The 18,828-nt window shown below is 42.6% G+C and overlaps 1 protein-coding gene across 1 annotated transcript in view; it reads left to right on the top strand.

Annotated features, from left to right (window-relative positions):
- Positions 1-18,828, top strand: part of Adam9 (ADAM metallopeptidase domain 9) — a 68,310-nt gene that overhangs the window by 43,875 nt on the left and 5,607 nt on the right. The window contains exons 17-20 of the mRNA XM_051170031.1: positions 6,181-6,261; positions 6,665-6,770; positions 12,605-12,746; positions 14,502-14,730. Coding sequence (XP_051025988.1) covers positions 6,181-6,261; positions 6,665-6,770; positions 12,605-12,746; positions 14,502-14,730 — 558 coding nt within the window. The remainder of the gene's footprint in view (positions 1-6,180; positions 6,262-6,664; positions 6,771-12,604; positions 12,747-14,501; positions 14,731-18,828) is intronic.

Genomic DNA, 18,828 nt, shown 5'->3' with positions numbered 1-18,828 from the left:
AGTATGGTAACATACTACATTTCACTAGCACTATGTGAGGTGTCTTAGTGTATGACATTTTTGCGAATTTTGCTTTTTCTTAAAATTTTGTTTTTAAATTAGTTTATAAAGCAGGATTCCATGTGGTTTCTTCATAAATCCTTAGTTTTGGTCAGTTGTCACTCTCATCTGCTTAGCCTCCTTCTTCTACTCCTGTTTAGGCCCTGCCTACCCTGTACTCTTTCCCCTATTTTCATGTCACATGTGTTCTGCCACCCCCACCTTAAGGCAGCTCCTCTTCCTGGCACAGCCCCTTTCTCACTTTCAAGTCCCTGCAGATGGTTCACAGACAGATCTAAAGCTTCAATGGTGGGGTGCACATAGCAGAACAGGCAGCATGCGTCTCGGGGTCAGGGTCATGTCACGTAAACCGTTTCCGTTCCGTCCATTCTAATGCAAATTTCATTTCTCTTTACAACTGTATGAAACTCCACTTTTATTTGTTGGCCTGTGGTGTCTAGTAGAGTCACTGTTTTCTCATTATAGGGTAACTCCATTTAAACTCTTGCTGTATATATGTATATATTTTAAGAAGCATCTAAGTAGTATTCCTTCCATATGACTTTTTGAGAAGGTCTTTGGAGTTAGTTACCTCCCACTATACTCGTCTGCCCTGCCTCCCCATCCTATTTGGCCTTCATGTTCTCTTATTGCCTTTCCCAATCTGTATTTCACGGCATGCTAGGGCCCCTCCTTGGGCCCCATAATGTCTCTTTACTAATTGCCTGATCCTTATGGGTATTCCAAGTTCTGCACATGACTAAAGCGTCAAAGCTAGAACCCACATACGAGAGAAAGCATACGATCTTCGTCTATGGCCACCTCACCCAAGATGACTGTTTCTAGCCTTATCCACTTACCTGCAAACTTCACAATTTTATTTTTCTTAACAGCTGAATAATATTCCACTGTGCAAATGTACCACATTTTCATGATTAATGTGTCAGTTTGTAGGTTTCTAGGCTGTTTCTATTTCCTGGCTGTTATGCATAGTGGAGCAATGTACACACACTATATAGGTATCTTTGTGTATGATATAGAGTCCTTTGAATCTATGCCCAGGAGCTTGATCATCAGCTCTATTTCCAGCTTTTTGAGGAAGCTCCAACACTGGTTTCCATAGTGACTGCCTCAGTTTACATTTCCACCAACAGTGATTAGGATTCCTTCTTCTCCAGCATTTGCTGTCATCTTTTAATCTCAGACATTCTGACTGGAGTCAGATAGGATCTCAAAGTGGTTTTGGTGTACATTTCCCTGGTGCTAAGACTATTGAACATATAAAAATATTTCTCGGGGCTAGAGAGGTGGCTCAGAGGTTAAGAGCACCGTCTGCTCTTCCAGAGGTCTGGAGTTCAATTCCCAGCAACCACATGGTGGCTCACAACCATCTGTAATGAGATCCAATGCACACGCAGGCAGAATACTGTATAAATAATAAATAAATCTTAAAAAAAACTTTCTCAGCCACTTTTATCTTATCTGTTGTTCACTTCTATGCGCCATTTTAATTGGTTTGTTTGTTTTCTTGTTTCATTTTTTGAGTCCTCTGTTGGATGTGTAGCTGGCAAATACTTTTCCTGTTCTGGGCACTGCCTCTGCTGTCTGATGATGGTGTCCTTTGCTGTACAGAGGCTTTTAAGTTTCGTCGGTCCAGTTTATCAGCTGCTGGGTTTGATGCCTGTGCTGCTGGGCTCCCATTCCGAAAGTCTTTTCCTTTGCCTCTGAATTCAAGTGCACTCAAGAAATACTCATTTCTTGCCCCTCAGCTTCAGAGTTTCAAGTCTTACATTGATGTTGGAGGTGAGTTCTGTGCAGGGTGGTTTCTCAATGTGGACGCTTAGAACTAGAAACGTCTTTCTTTATATCCTACAGGTTTTGGTGTGTTGTGTTGTCCTTTGCATTTGATCCAATAATTTCACAACTTCCTTCTTGATTTGATCAAGGATCCATTCATTATTCAACAGTGCTTATTTGTTTTTTACTTCCATCTATGTGTGTTCTGTGGTTTCTCTTGCTGCTGATCTGCTATCTTAATTACATTGTACCTAGAGACAATATAAGGAATTATTTCAGTTTTCTTCTTGTTGTTTAGACTTGGTTTCGTCCTAACGTATGATCTATTTGAGAAAAAGTTCTCTAGACTGCTGAGGAGAACGGATGCTTGGATGGAACGCCCTGTAAATGTCTGTTACGTCCATTTAGTCCATAGCGTTGTTTAATTCAGATAGTTCTGTTTATTTTTGATTGGGATGTCCTGTCAGTTGGTGAAAGTAGAATATTAAAGTCACCATTACCATTGTTTTAGGGCCAGTCTGGAACTTTATTTCTAGTTGTTCTTGTTTGGGACACAGGTTTACAGCCACAGTATCCTGTTAATGGACTGTTCCTCTAGTCAGCTTGAGGTGCGCTTATCGCTTCTCACTAGTTTTGCCTTGAAGTCTGTTTTGTCAGGTATTAGGATGGACAACTGCACGTTCATTAGGTCCATTTTCTTGGAATTCTCTTTCCCTTCCTTTCACCATACAGTGGTGTCTTTTGTGGTGATCTGTTTTTGGGAAACAGGTTCCTGCTTTATGATCTACCAGTATATGTGTTTGGTTGGGGGAATTGGGATCATTAATATTCAGAGTTATTATTGAAAGACGTGTATTGATTCCTGCCGTTTTGTTGGTTTTACAGTGTTTGGTTTATCCCTCCTCCCCCCTTGCTTAGCTGTTATTCTAGTGTGGATTTTCCCTTCCTGTGGCCTGGGTGTGTGTGAGGAGCGGTGCTCCCGTGCCCTTTCTGCTTCCCTCCTCTAGGCAGCTTGGTTCTGCTGTGTGTGTGGTACTGAATCCAGAGTGCTTGCAGCTGGGCTGGGCTTCTCAGCCTCCTGCCTGTCTCCCTGTAGAGAGCTTCCCCGATTAAAAAGTTCATGTATAGACCTTGTTTCTCACAGGACAAGAGCCTACTTTGTATTCTTGTCACTGTTGCTTTTTACCCAGTGCCAATGGTGAGGCTTCTAATCTACCATTTTACCTTCAGGTCTCAGATCATTGCATTTGAAGTGACAAAAAAACAAAAACAAACAACAACAACAAAAAACCCCAAAACCAAAAACTAACAAAACAAAACAAAACAACAGCCCCCCCCCCCCCCATCATTTTGCTTAAGTCTGTATTGAACATCTTTATTAGGTACATGCGTCTTTTTTCTCTGAAAGTCGGTGCTCATAAAGTTTCCTATCTGGTCTTTTTAAATTGCCAAGTTGAGTTTTAGGTCTTTTTATGTATAAAGAATATTAACTGTTATTCAGTATGGTGGTTTGACTGAGAATGTCCCCAAAGGCTCATATATTTAAATGCTTGGTCCCCAGTTGGTGGAACTGTTTGGGAAGGATTAGGAGGTGTGGCCTTGTTGGAGGAGGCGTGACACTGGGGGTGAACTTTCAAAAATCCATGCTAATTTTGAGATTCACATCAATTCATGGCTTCCTCAGAGGCCCTGATGAAAGGACAAAAGGAACTTAGTTCTGTGCCTTCATCCAGGGGCCGACTTGGAAAGGTCCCATTTGGGCCTGGGGCCAGGGCCTTGAAGGAGTTAACGCTTTGGTTCCTGGGAACTTGCTTTTCCCCTTAAAGAGACCGGAGTTATCAGTCCAGTGGCTGCTGTGTGTTGTTTGGTTAGCTTCATCCCATTATATGATAGTTTTCTGATGACTTTATCCCATTTCTCCTCTAAAAACAGTGTATAAGATGTTGTGTTTCTTAATAAGCTTGCTTGGCATAAGCCATCAGCTTTTTCAAGACTTCCTGGTCCTAGCTTTGTGTCTTCTTTATCTTCTCATTCTTGATCCTTCCCCTTAGGATCCTGTCACTGAAAAGCAACCTGGTCCAGGTCATGGGCATTCCCAGCTTGAGCTCTCCCTGATCTGTCCTCTCTCTTTCCCTCCTTCTTTGCCCTCCCTCCCTCCCTCCCTCCCTCCCTCCTCTCCCTTCTCTCCCTTTCTCTCTCTTTCTGCCTTGTGCTTGTAAATTGAGATATAAGCTCTTGGCTACTGCTGCAGAGCCATGCTTGCGTGCCTGCTGCCACTCTCCCTGTCATGAAGCTCATGGCCTCACTCTCTGAATCTGCGAGCCCAATGAACTCTTTTATAAGTTGCCTCGGTAATGCGTCTTCACAGCAATAGAAGAGTACTGACACAGTCTGATGTGTCTGCTAATGAAATGATCTGTCACGGGTGTTTTACTATAAACACTTTACTCTGCAGTCTGCTCGCCTGTGGCAAGCTGTTTTCTAGTGTATTCGTTCCAGTTTGGCTCCATGCATCCCACAAGATAGACAACCAGCAAGAATACAGTTCTCGGCAAGATTTAGCATTTTCCTGCTCCTTAGGGTAAACCTGCTGCCTGTGCCATCTGTACTTCTTAGAGTTCTAATCATATATATGTATTTCCCATTTTAAAATGAATGGAGATTTGTTGGAGGGAATAGTATTTAGAGACCCTGTGCCTCTTAAGTGAAACTCTGGCAAGCCTGTGCACTTTCCGGAGCTTTCCATGTAGTTTATTTAGTACAGTAAGCGGATCATAAGGAAGTTCAGCAAAGACAGGAATGGATGGATTGGAACACAGAGCAGGAGATGGCTGAGCAGCCTCAGGAGCCACCCGGGTCACTTGCATTTATCCTTCTCAAATACATCCTCTTTAATGTGGACACGTGTGTGTTTTTTTAAAAGTAACTTTTATTTTGTGTATGTGGTGTTTTGCATGCATGTGTTCCCCTGACCATATGGATGCCTGGTACCCACAGGGCTAGAAGGGTGCTTCAGATTCCCTGGGATTGGAGTTAAAGATGGGTGTGAGCTGCCATGAGGGTGATGAGAATTGAACCTGTGTCCTGGAAGAGCAACCAGTGCTCTTAACCACTGAGCCATCTCTCTAGCCCCTGTGTATTTTTTTTAGAATAGTAAAAGTAGCTTGGTATTTTACTATACTATGTAAGATTTTCAGAGATAATTCTTTTTACAATTTATTTTAATATTTAGGGCTTTTATCTATTTTATATCTGTTATGAGCTAGAATTTCTAGACCCTTATAAATTTATAATGAATTGTTTTCCATTTGTCATAGAAATTTCTTTATTGTTTTATTATTAATCATGGTATTAGAAAATAAAAGATAGCTTTTATTTTAAGATAAAGTATTCTTTATTTTTTAAATGGAACTGTTTCCAGATTTATCAGAAATTTCATGGAGACTGGGTCTCCCAGTTTGGTCTCAAACTCATTGTTGTTTTGCCTCAGTTTCCCAAGTGCTGGGATTAAAGATGAGCACCATCATACTCAGCATGTAGTTTCTTTTGATTTGGAAAAAAAAAACCCTTTGTGAATATATATACATATATATTTTTTTGTGAATATATTTTTTAAAGATTTACTTATTTATTATGTATATACAACGTCCTGCCTGCCTGTGGTCCTGCCCACCAGAAGAGGGCACCAGATCTCATTATAGATGGTTGTGAGCCACCATGTGGTTCCTGGGAATTGAGCTCAGGACCTTTGGTAGAAAGACCAGTGCTCTTAACCTCTGAGCCATCTCTCCAGCCTCCGTGAAAATTTTTCTAAGGTCTTTATTTCTCTACTCATATCAAAAGATAGATGATAACAATCTTTCTTCTTGGTCTTCCTATAGCCTTTGTCTTTTTAGTCATTAATTCTATGTTATTTAGTTAATATCACTCATTTTCTACATTTAAAAAAGTGAGTTAACTGTGCCTTGAATGTTGGAGGAATTCCCCGATGGTGAGTCCAACAAGCAAGATGACACAGTAGGTAAGGACGGCTGCTGCCAGCACTGATGACCTGAGTTCTGTCTCTAGGACAGAACCAATGATCAAAGGGCGAGCTTTAATTATATACCCACATTGTGGTGTGCATTTAAGCACATATTCACATGTACTCATACATGTTGGCATGCATGTACACATGTGCACGTGTGCATGCACACATACACACACAGCAAATCAAAATTAATAGGAAATGAAAAGTAATAATCCTTCAATGAAATAATCATGTTGCTGATCTTTTTTCCCCCTGGTATTTATAATGTGTCCAGTTTTTCTGTATATCACTTAATTCTTTGTTTATTTTTTCAGATTTGTAGGAATTTCCAGTGTGTAAATGCTTCTGTCTTGAATTATGACTGTGACATTCAGGAAAAATGTCATGGCCATGGGGTAAGCGGCATTCCCCTTAGTTGTTCACAGTGGTGGTGCTGAGGTGATGGTCCCAGTGAGGACTAGATGAGAGATCCTAAGGTTTCTAGGTGGATATTGGGAGAACTTGTTCATGTTGGCGAATGTTATCATTTATCTCTCTCTTACACACACACACACACACACACACACACACACACACACACACACACACATTTAATTGCTGGGTGTGGTAGTGCACTGCCACAGAGTGAGTTCCAGCCTAGCCAGTACTGAGATCCTATCTCAAAGGTATAGAGAGAAGAGAGAAAGACAGACACACAGAGGAGAATTTTGTATGAATTTGGTTCTTTTTAGTTTCCATTCTGCAGTTGATTCGGAGCATACTCCCAATTAACAAGTGGTTGTTTTGCTTGTTTTAAAGGTATGTAATAGCAATAAGAATTGTCACTGTGAGAATGGCTGGGCTCCTCCACATTGTGACACTAAAGGATATGGAGGAAGTGTGGACAGCGGCCCGACATATAATGGCAAGTACACGGAAAGGCATTGGTGTGGCCTCCAGCTGCCCTGGGCATCAGCTGGCATCCTTACCCCTTTCCTCTCTTGCCATGTCAGCTGTGCTTGCTCTGCCTCCTGCGTTGCTTGCAGACATTCTTGGGGTGTCAGCCTCATTTCTTTCAGTCTTTGCCTGTCCTTATGGATTAGCCTCATCTCTGGCTCTGTAACCACGTTGGCTCCTGCTGTGCAGTTAACACAGGATGTCTCTGGTGCTCTCCTTGCAGCTCTTGCTATGTGTCCTCACAGCTCAGTGCCTACCCAAACCTATGAGCATGAAGTCCCAGGTCTCTTGCCTGCCTGCCTCTCGATGAGCCTGCTGCGCCTGCCTGTTCTTCTAGGACTGCTACTCAACTACATGCCACTAACTGCTTTTTAAAAAAATTCGTTTTTATTCCTCAATAGTATAATACAAGTTCCTGGTGAGAAGACGAACTTGCTCCTCTCCAGCAAACTTGGTGGAGTAACTGGCTCATGGGTTTAGTATTACCAGAAATTGCCAGACCTTCCCGAAGTGGCTGCAGTATTCCAATACTGGTTGCATCACAGGCTGCGGTTTCAGTTACTCATGATCAATAGCTTTTTGGAAATCACTGTGATTCATTTATTCAGGGTTACCCTATGATGACTCCTTGTCAGAGCTCTTGCCGCTGTTAACCTCACATGCTCAGCAGAAGGACATTGTACCATGTCGTACGTCATCATAAAAAGTAGGGTGAGCTCAGGGCAATGAAGTATTTTAGAAAGAGAAAATCCACCTTCATATGATATTTATCACAGTATATTGTAATGGTTCTATTTTACGGCTAGTTACTGCTTGCCTCTTACTGTGCCAGCGTATAAGTAGACTCTGTCACAGGTGTGTATGTATAGTTAAAGCACAGTAGGTCCTGGGTCCTGGGGGTGGTTTCAGGTGTCCCCTGTGCACCTGTGGTGCCTCTCTAACATTAGCCCCCAACATGGCCAGTGTTTGTCACCGAAGCCATTCTTGACATACACAGTGCTCTTCAGGTGTGCCTTTATGTTGCATTCTCCTAGTTACTAATGCTGCTGAACCTCTTTCCATGTGTTTATTTGCCATTTGACAGGAACATATGACAACTACTTATTGTGCCCCTGTTTAATGTTTTCCCCAAACCTTTACTTTTCCAATTTTAAGAGTCCCTTGTATATAATGAATACAAATCCTTCATCAGTATATGCTCCATATATGTATTTTATTTTTAAAGTTTTTATATAGATTTTTTCGACTTCTTTTTAAATTTTTAAAATATATTTTATTAATTTATTCATATTATATCTCAATTGTTATCCCATCCCTTGTATCCTCCCATTCCTCCCTCTCTCCCATTTTCCCCTTACTCCCCTCCCCTATGTGACTGAGGGGGACTTCCTCCCCCTGAATATGCTCATAGGGTATCAAGTCTCTTCTTGGTAGCCTGCTATCCTTCCTCTGAGTGCTACCAGGTCTCCCCATCCAGGGAATGTGGTCAAATATGGGGCACCAGAGTTCGTGTGAAAGTCAGACTCCACTCTCCACTCAGCTGTGAAGAACGTCCTGTCCATGGGCTAGATCTGGGTAGGAGTTTATATAGATTTTTTAAAATTAGAAGTTTTAATTGTATTTAATAGTCACAGCACAACATGTGTGACACTCTCTCCTCCCAAAGCGTGCACACTGGGGACTGAGCTCAGGTTGTCAGGCTTGATAGCAAGTTTCTTTACCAGCTGACCCGCTCCACTGGCCCATTCTTAAAGTTAAAAACTGCTTAACGTAATGTTGGTGTGGCTGAATGTGCCACAATGTGTGTGTGAAGGTCAGGAAGCAACTTGTGCAGTAGGTTCCCCACTGTGTGGGTATGTGGAATTTAACTCAGATCATCAGGTGTGGCAGGAGACATGCCTTTGCTCAGTGATCCATCTTTCTGCCTCAAAGAAGGATGTCCCCATGTGGGGGACAGGCAGGGACACTCACTGCTATACTGACAGGAGGTGATATCTCTTCACTGTTAGTACATAGTGGCTGTGTATTTTAACAGGTTTCACCACAGCATTTCTATCCATCCTTAAGTTAGGCTTTGGATGTAGTTAATTCCTTGTCTTTCGGGTTTTCGAGACAGTTTCTCTGTGTAGCCTTGGCTGTCCTGGACTCCCGCTGTAGACCAGGCTGGCCTCGAATTCATAGAGATATCCTGCCGCTGCCTCCCAAGTGCTGGAATTAAAGGTTTATTGGGGATTAAACTTTCAGGCTGTCTCTCCAGGGCAGAAGACAACAACTGGTGGGAAAAACCTTGCCAGCTTTAAGGGGACAGGTAGTGTCAGGGATATGAGCAGTTACAAGCCAGAATAGCCTGGGAGTTGGAGTAGCTGGAGGTGGGGTGTGGGCAGAGCAGCCTGGGAGTTAGAGTAGGTGGAGGTGGGGTATGGGCAGAGCAGCCTGGGGGCTAGAGTAGCTGGAGGTGGGGTGTGGGCAGGGCAGCCTGGGGTTAGTGTGGGGACTTTGATCTGTTGTAGGCTGTGTTAATAGGAACCTAGATATCCTTTGCTGAAGGTTGTCTGTAGGGGCCAGGTAGGGGAAATAGTGGCTTTTCCTGACAAAGTGAAACCACTTCCTGAGATTCTGAGGAATGTTGAGCTGAGTTTCTAGTCACCCACTACCAATCCTTCTGTTTACCTGGTCAGAGCTCAAGCTGAGCCCAGACTGTCGTTCAGGACATTGTCGGTGGCCCTGCCATTTTGCGCAGCCTGCTTTGGACCTTGTGAATAATGCCAGTGAACATGGATTTGCACGTATCTCTGCTATGACCCCGGTTCTTTGGGGTGAATCCTTAGGAAGAGGACAGCCTGGCTATCTGGTCACTCTGATTTTAGGCTTTTAAGAAAGAGTCCCACCAACAGTGTAGTGTACACTGTTCTTTTCCTGTGCTCTTCTTCCTCAGTAGCATTCATTTTCTCCAGTTTTCTTAATCACTGTGAGTAGTGTGCGGTAGAATCTTAGGGTAGTTTTGGTTTGAATTTCCCAAGTGACTATTGAAAAGTATTTCACTCATTTGCCCACTATGGCTGGGGTTGTTTTTGTGTTTAAATATTTGAGTTCTTTGTCTGTTTTGGATGTCAGTCTCCTGTCGTGCATTCTGCAGTCTGCAAACCTGCTGTGGTCTGTGATGGCTATCTTACTGATTAGTGCCTGCTTGTATTGCCTGAGTTGCGGATTCCTAATCAGGACCCCTCCAGGAACATCACAGAGTCAGGTCTCACACGCAGGTCCTCGCTCCCTTGTGAGTTGACTTGTACAAAAGCCAAGAAGCAGGGTATAGTTTCAGTCTTTACGCATGCAAACACCCACTTTCCCACAGTGTTTGCCTGAGTTTTCTCTTACACAAGTTTCTGTCTCCTCCATCAAGACCCCAGTCATCTCTCTCTGTGTGGGTTTATTTCCTAATGAGCCCATTGTATTGCTGGCATTAAAGGAGTTGTTGCTATGGGATTTAAAATTTTTTCTTTATAGTGTTTTGCCTCCTTGATTGACTTTATGCCTTGGCTTTTGTTGTCGTTTGTTTTGGTTTTGGGCTACTGAGAATGGAATGATTTCTCCCAATCGCCCTCATTATTAATGTTTGAAAAAGCTCTGACTTTGGTGCATTGGTTTCTATTTCTTCTTAGATTTTCTCGTGTATTGGATTTGAAGTACAGTCATCTATTGGTCCAGCTAAATTTTGGAAATCAGTTCTAAGACTGTATGGTGGCACCTTTGGGAGTCTGTGGTGTAGATAATCATTTCTGCAGACAGGAGTAGTTGAGCTTCTTCCATTCCTCTCAGGGTTTTTCATCTCTATTTCTTGGCCATTTCCTCTGGCAAAAATTTCCAGTACCACAGTGCATAAGAAGGCTGCAGGGTGAGTGGGCCCCGTTGTCATGGGGCCCTTTAGAGGAATGCCTTCTGTTCTCCTCCTTTAATATGTCATTTATTATGATGACGTGTGATTTCTCCACATATAGTTTACCAGCTTGTTTGTTTGTTTTGTTTTTGATTTTGTTTTGTTTTTCAAGACAGGGTCTCTCTGTGTAGCTTTGGCTGTCCTGGACTCGCTTTGTAGACCTGGCTGGCCTCGAACTCACAGTGATCCACCTGCCTCTGCTTCCTGAGTGCTGGGATTAAAGGCGTGCACCACCACACCTGGCTACTAGCTTTTTGTGTGTGTAAGGTGGGTTTTGAGTTTTTTTTCCTCAGGCTTTCTCTGTATTTTGAGATGATCCCATGGTGTATCTTCTGTGCTGATATTTTATTGATATTTGTACCATACGTCGAGCCATCCTTATATCCTGGAGTGAAGCCATCTTAGTCATGGTGTATAACATTTTAAAGTGTTTTGAAATGTGATTTCAAGTATTTTATTGACGATTTTGTATCTGTTTTTGTGAAGGATATTCATCTATAGTTTCTTCTCTTCTCTTTTTGATGTGTCTCTGTCATAGTTTGAATACAGGTAACATCAGCTTTGCAGAAGGCCACTGGAAGCATCGCTTCCCCGTTCTAGTGCGTGGGACAGTTTGAGGAGCACCGATGTCACTTTGTCTTTAAAGTTTGGTAGAGCTGAGCTGTGAGCCTGCCTGCTCCTACTCATTTCACTGATGGAAGACTTTCTGCTATAGCTTTAGATTCAGTGTTTGTATTAATTTGTTAGATTTTAATATCCTCTTGTTATAATTTGGAGAGGAGATCTGTCTAAACACTTGACAATTTCTTGTAGCGCTCCCTTTTCATTGGACTTGTAGCAACTCCTCTTCTAGACTTCAGTGTTATCTGTTGTAATTCCCTTTCAACTCACATTTTATTGATTTCTCTCTCTCTTGATTTGTCTAAAGGTTTGTCAGTTTTATCTTGCCATTCGCATGTTAAGATCTATAATACCACAGGCGAATGACAAAGATGGACAGCTTATTTCCATGTCATATTGTAGATAAAGCTAAATCTCTGTTATATTTATAGTGATCCTGAAGAAATAGAAAAGAAGCAAACCAAATATTCAGTATAAAACAGGGAAAATTCTCAACTAATAGTATAAAAATGTAATTTAAAATCACATACAACAAAAAACAACAACAAAAAAACCCCATAAAAAACAAAAAAACCCAACAGAACGACAACAACAACAACAACAAAAATAAATAAAATCACATACAATAGTAATTTGTTACCTGCCATGTTGGGAAGAAACCCATAATTTTGGCCTTGTAGGTTAGGCTATGGAGAATTTTTATATATTTCTTGGGAATGTACCAGCTTTTAACTATCACTATGAAGGACAGCTTTATAATACACCAAAGAAAGGGTGAATGCATTTCCTTGACATAGAACAAGTCTCTTGGGAAAATTATTTTGTAGTCACAGTGGAGTTCATATACTCTGGCTTAAGAATGAAGGAAGTTACATGTTGTAACATTTCTTCAGTACCGAAATGTTGAGCGAATAGCAGCACATATTTAGCCCTCACCCCCACCCCTGTTGACTTATGTAGCTATACTGAGCACGAGGAAGGCTCTCAATGGTGCAGAAAGGCAGGAGCAGTGAACAAAGTCATATACCAGGAGTGTCTGTGTTTGTCAACAGGATGCTGCCTCTTACGTAATAAAGGGTCACCAAGGGTTAGATTCTGTTCCTCCTTATATGTGCGCGAGGAAATGCTAGAAGATTAAATGAGAAAAATGCTAATGGGAAACACGTACATTTACCTGGTATGTTCTGTATGGAGAACACTGACATCTGATGTAGTTGACCGTCACTGTCAATTTTTTTCCTTTCTAGCAAAGAGCACAGCGCTGAGGGACGGGCTTCTGGTCTTCTTCTTCATAATCGTTCCCCTTGTTGCACTTGCCATCTTCCTCTTCATCAAGAGAAATGAACTACGGAAAACCTTCTTCAGAAAGAAGAGATCACAAACATTTGAGTAATTAGTCTTTTCTTTTTAATGTGTATTAAGAAATTTAAAGTAATTATTAATGAGCCCTCATAGAAGTTGGCAGTCTTTTAAAAATAGGGTTCAAAATAAAAATGAAAATAGGGCTCTGTGATATCTTACAGTTTTTTTTTTTTTTTTTTTATGTGTTAAATGGGCTAAAGGTGGTGGTCAACCAGCCATGATGGCATAGGCTTGTGGCACATGAGAGGCCAAGGCAGGAGGATTGTGAGTTCAAGGCTGGTCTGGGCTACCTACTGAGACCTTATTACTTATGCATTCTCTCTCTCTCTCTCTCTCTCTCTCTCTCTCTCTCTCTCACACACACACACACACACACTATCTCATTTCTCACACATAGTCTCACACATATAGACATACCGTCTTTCTCTCACATATACACAAGTCTCTCTCTCTTCTTCCCCTCTCTTTCTCGTTCTCCTCTCCTCCCACAGAGGCAGAGAGACAGAAAGAGAGGAGAAAAGACACGACTGGAGGCAGGGCCACCTCTTAGACCAGGCAGGCGAGGGTTGTGGTAAACAGTCCGTATGCTGGTAGCAAGTCTCCTTAGGGTTCAGTTTGCCTTACACTGATTTCTGATGGCTCCAAGTAGAACTTAGGGAATGTCATTTTATAGTTAGAGATTAAAACATGGGATAAAGATAAGTCAAATGTTGGGAAACTTCTGTGTCTTCCTTTACGGTGTCAGTTCTTACATAGGATGCTTGAACTCTCAGTTTTACAACCAGATTTTAAGAAACAAGTTTTGATGGGAAAAGGTTTTTATAATTCAGACACCTGCTGTTTTTCAGTGAGTATGCTGAGCTTTCATAAAAATTCATGTCAAAAAGTCGCTTCTAACATATTGAGTCAGTATTTAGCACAAACCAAATCTGAGTTCAAATTCATTGGCAGTAGTTTGGTAAAAATATGGACTGAAACTGACATAACTCTTTGAATCTGAGCTTACTTCCTTTAAGATGGCAACAACAACAGTGCCTGTTTTGTAGGGTTTTCAAAGATTAGACGAGAGAAGATCAGCAAAGCCCAGGGCAGGCACGCGGTCCCCTCATAGCTGTGGTAATGATCCAAGATGCCCGCTCAGACTTCAAGACCCCGTGTGTCCCTTACTGTCGGTGAGGGGGCAGTTCTGTTATGAGCCTCAGAGTTGAAAGTATTCTGCCTTTGCCTTCTTGCTCCTCCCTGTCTCCCCCTCGTCCTCCTCCTCTTCCCCCTCCTCCTCCTCCTCTTCCTCCTCACAGCATCACAGTTCTGATTGGCTAGTCCCTGTAGACTTGAGTCTAAGTCTGTGTCTTTAGTTACATAGTGAGAGCAGTCTGCCTGGTTCAGCTGAGCTGCTATGGTTCCCGCTGCGGAACTTCCTGAATCTAGACTGCTTGTTTCCAGTGTGCATGCATCCTCAGGATTTGCTTTTAATTTTCTTTGCTCTTGAGAAAAATTGAGGAGAAAAGTTAGAGAACACTGACCTAACTGGTTGAATTTCATAGTTTCTTAGAAGTTTTAGGTCATTGAATCCTGAAGTGGAGTTAGGAATCCCTTCTGTTCCCGTAAGGACAAGATTTGTGTGGTTTAAAAATACAGAGTCTTGAGCTACCCACCACTCTGGTTGTCACCACCAGCGTCACCAACATTTTTATTTTGTGTTAAGGAAAATTGAAGTTTTATATAATGTGTCCCGTAAAAATGTTTTATCTTGAATTAACTCAAAGTAATCATGTCTTTCAGATCAGATGGAAGAAATCAAGCAAATGTCTCCAGACCGCCAGGAGGCCCAAGTGTCTCCAGACAGCCAGGGGTCCCAAATGTCTCCAGACAGCCAGGGGGCCCAAATGTCTCCAGACAGCCAGGAGGCCCAGGTGTCTCCAGACCACCAGGGGGCCCAAGACAGCCAGGGGCCCCAAGACAGCCAGGGGGTCCTCAGCATGTTTCTCCAGTTGGCCCATCTAGAGATACTGTAAGTTTCATAAAAAACTATCATTCCTACTGTGGTCAAGTATTGTACATTTAAAGACATAAAAGGGAGCTGGCAACATGTCTCAGTGGTAGTGCCATGCCTAGCATGCATACAACTATAGGTTTGACCTGTAGTTCCAAAGACAAAAAGGAAAGATTAAAAAATGGTTACATAGTTTAAACATAGGTGATTTTACTATGAATTTGGGAATATTGTCGGTGGTCCTCAAAATAAAGGAGCAAGCAGAGAGTCCTGCTCGGAGGATGTGGGAAAAGGCATCAAGTTACTCAGAATGGTCTGCTTATTAATAAGGACTGAGCACCTGGGTCTGAAGCCTTACTCTCTGCCAGTTCTTTCTGGTTTCAACACCTGGTGCCCCTAAGATGTGCTGTCAAAGACTGGGTGCTGAGCTCTTGGGTGGACCTCTCATCATCATTTCTGACCGTGTAGTATAGAGTACTAGGAAAGGTTTATGTTTACTGAGAAGCAATATATAATACAAATTTTACTCTCCTTTGGACTTTTAAGAATGCTCTGGTATTTACACACATGTCTGCTGTACTTTTCCCATTACTTTGTATTTCATCCAGCTGTTGCACATGGCCATACTTTATTTGTTTGCCCTGTTGGTATGGTACATAGTACTTAATTGATTTTTAAAAAGTTTAGCTTTATTTTATGTGTTTGAGTATTTTGCCTGCACGTATGTATTCCATGCATTGCCTGCTGCCTGCAGAGGTCAGAATAGGTAATCGGATCCCTGGGACTGGAGTTAGGAATGGTCGTAATTTATGTGGGTGGTTGGACCCAAAATCAGGTCTTCTGCCAGAGCATCAAGTATACCTAAGCTCTGAGCCATGGCTCCAGCCCCCATCTTGATCATTTCCATATGCATGGTACAGTAGTGTTAAGTAGCCCATATTATTGTACAATAGCCCTATATCTGTGTGACAGTGACACTCTCCATCCACTAATCCCCTTTTCCTACTAGCCCTTTGCACCTGTCACTCACTGTTACACTGCTACAATTTTGGCAATGTGTTTCACATGAGTGGGATCACACAGCATTTGACCTCCTGTGAATGACTTATTTTGTTCAGCGTAATAGTTGGGATTCACCCAAGTTTGTGGTGTTTGCAGGAGCCTCCTCTTTTTAAAGTGGTATAATGTTCCAATGCAGGTATATTCTTTATATTTGTGTTAGTTGCCTTTCACTCCTCCGACAAAATACCTCAGCAAAATAAGTTAAGGGGAAAGATTGATTTCGTCTGTGTCCTGTGGTCTTGGGTTCCAGTCCATGGTTGCTTTGTGTCTGTTGTTTCTGAGTAGAGAAGCAGCAAAGGGCTAGATGAGGTACGGCTCCAGGAGTACGTTCCCAGTGCCGGTTTCTAGCATGACCCCAGGAGTACGTTCCCAGTGCCGGTTTCTAGCGTGCCCCCAGGAGTACGTTCCCATGCGGGTTTTCTAGCGTGCCTCCAGGAGTACGTTCCCAGTGCCGGTTTCTAGCATGACCCCAGGAGTACGTTCCCAGTGCCGGTTTCTAGCGTGCCCCCAGGAGTACGTTCCCAGTGCGGGTTTCTAGCGTGCCCCCAGGAGTACGTTCCCAGTGCCGGTTTCTAGCGTGCCCCCAGGAGTACGTTCCCAGTGCCGGTTTCTAGCGTGCCCCCAGGAGTACGTTCCCAGTGCCGGTTTCTAGCGTGCCCCCAGGAGTACATTCCCAGTGCCGGTTTCTAGCGTGCCCCCAGGAGTACGTTCCCAGTGCCGGTTTCTAGCGTGCCCCCAGTGGCACTGCCAGCTGGACATGGGCCTGTGGGCTTCACGTTAAGTCAGGACACATTCTTCATCCGCTCATCAGTAGACATGCAAATCATACCCAACCCTGGCCAACCAAATACGCAAGAAAAAAAGAACCTTGAGAGGAAAGAATTTTGAAAAGTTTTAAACTTTGGAGTTGTGATTCGATAAACTGTATACTCACACGCATGCCTACAGGCAAAATATTCATACAACTAAAGTAAGGTAAATAAATATAAAAAAATTAAAAGAGAAACGATAGCTGTTTAAGAAGATAGTCGTGGAGGCTGGAGACGGCGATGAGCTATCTCACTTACCCTCACTCTTGAGACAGGCTCTTTATCAATTTCCCAAGCTGGCCTTGAGCTCACAGGCCTCCTCCTTCAGCCCCTGAGTAGCTGAGATTACACACTTGGGCCACCAGGCCCCTTGTGGAGCTATTTGAAGTGGACAATACGATGCAGTCACGCTGTTGGGGAACGTTTACTTCCTTGTAACTAACTCATGTGTTGAAAAGACTGTGGTATCTCTGGTGCGTTTTCTTAGCACTTCCGCCCCGCCCCCCCCCCCCCCCCCCAGCAACAACAACAAAAATCAGTTGTGCCAGGGGCTGGACAGACAGCTCAGAACTTCTGAGCACTGGCTGCTCTTTCAGAGGACCTGGAGTTGGTTCTCAGTGTCCTCATGACAGCTCCCAACTATCCTCAATTCCAGTTCCAGAGGACCCAGTACCCCCTTCTGGCTTCCTATGGCACCAGGCTTACACAGAGGTGTTTAAATACATGAAAGAAAAACATGCACAACACACACACACACACACACACACACACACACACACACAAGAAAATATGTGTGTAGCTCTGTGCTAGAACACGGGCTAGAATATTCCAGACACTTAAATTGATACCAGCCCTACAGATTATATATTTTGTGTGTGTGTGTGTGTGTGTGTGTGTGTGTGTGTGTGTGTATAAAATAACCTTGTACTTTATAATTCATTAAAAATTTTCTAGGAGTCCTATAACAGGAAATTAATATTTAAAGTGTTTAAAAGATTTTAATGAAGCATAAGCTGATGATATGTTCTGAAGTTTTATCACACAGGAGCAAAAGTTAATATATTGACCATAAGTTATAGATAATGCAGTATGCTCCTATAATTACATATGTGTACTGAGCAATTTAAATATATATGCACAAAATAAAATAATGCTAAAATATAAAAAAAAGAAAAAAAGAAAAAAAAAAAGAAAAGAAAAATTACTTGAAAGTCAAAAAAAAAAAAAAAAAAGAAAAGAAAAAAAAGAAAAACATGCACAAAATAAAAACATCTTAAAAACAAAACCAAACCCATTGACCTAGCCAGAGAAATGGTTCCATCGGTAAAGTGCATGCCTTGAAAGGTTTGGGAGCTGAATCTCTGGAACCCATGTAACCTGGGTGTGGTAGCACAGATCTGTAATCTTTGTGTTCCCAAAAGTTGAGACCTGAGGTAGTAACAAGAGTTTCCAGAAGGATTTGGACCAGCATGGCCTGGTATATCCAGCACGAACAGCAGAGACTTTGTTTAAAAAAAAAAGGGCAACGACTTCCACATACATGTGGTGGCCTGCATGCCTGTGCACACGTATCATACACATAGTTGGCTCCAGGTGTGTGGTTTACTTAGCCCATGCCGCTGGCATTTGACAGGGATTACATTGGCTGTGCAGGCTCCTTGGGTTGTATGAGCTTTTAGCTGTGTATTTTGATTCAAATCTTCTTACTTGTGAACCATCTGTTTTTTATTTCTTCACCAATCACTGGCTATACGTTGTAGGTTTCTAGAAATATATTCATTTTTCTAGTTTGTTCAGTTCATTGCCCTGCTGTTGTTCACAGTAGTGGCTTGAGGATCGTTTGTATTTCTGCAGTTTGGATTCTAATGCCTCGTCTTTCATTCTGAATTTGTCATCTCTTTTCTACCTGATAGTCCAGTGTATTAGTCACGTTTCCTTTCACTGTGATAAAGAGCCCTGTCAAAGCAACTTAAGGAAGGAGGGGTATTTGGGCTCTCAGTTGAGGGTACAACAGTCCATTGTGTTGGGAAATCGAAGGCAGCTGGATCCTGAGACAGCTGGTTCCATCCTACCCAGTCAGGAAGGGGAGAGCAATGCGAGCTCTTCTTTTTGAAGCAGCCACAAGTCAAGCCCAAGGAATGGAGCCACCCTCCATCATGGCGGGTCTTCAAGATAGCCCCTCACAGGCAGGCTGGGGCCTTGTCCCGTAGGTGATTCCAGAACCCAGCAGATGAAGGCCAGTGGT

Source organism: Acomys russatus, chromosome 27, assembly GCF_903995435.1.
Source record: "Acomys russatus chromosome 27, mAcoRus1.1, whole genome shotgun sequence".
Taxonomy (NCBI): Eukaryota; Metazoa; Chordata; class Mammalia; order Rodentia; family Muridae; genus Acomys; species Acomys russatus.
This window is presented reverse-complemented; position numbering and strand designations above follow the sequence as displayed.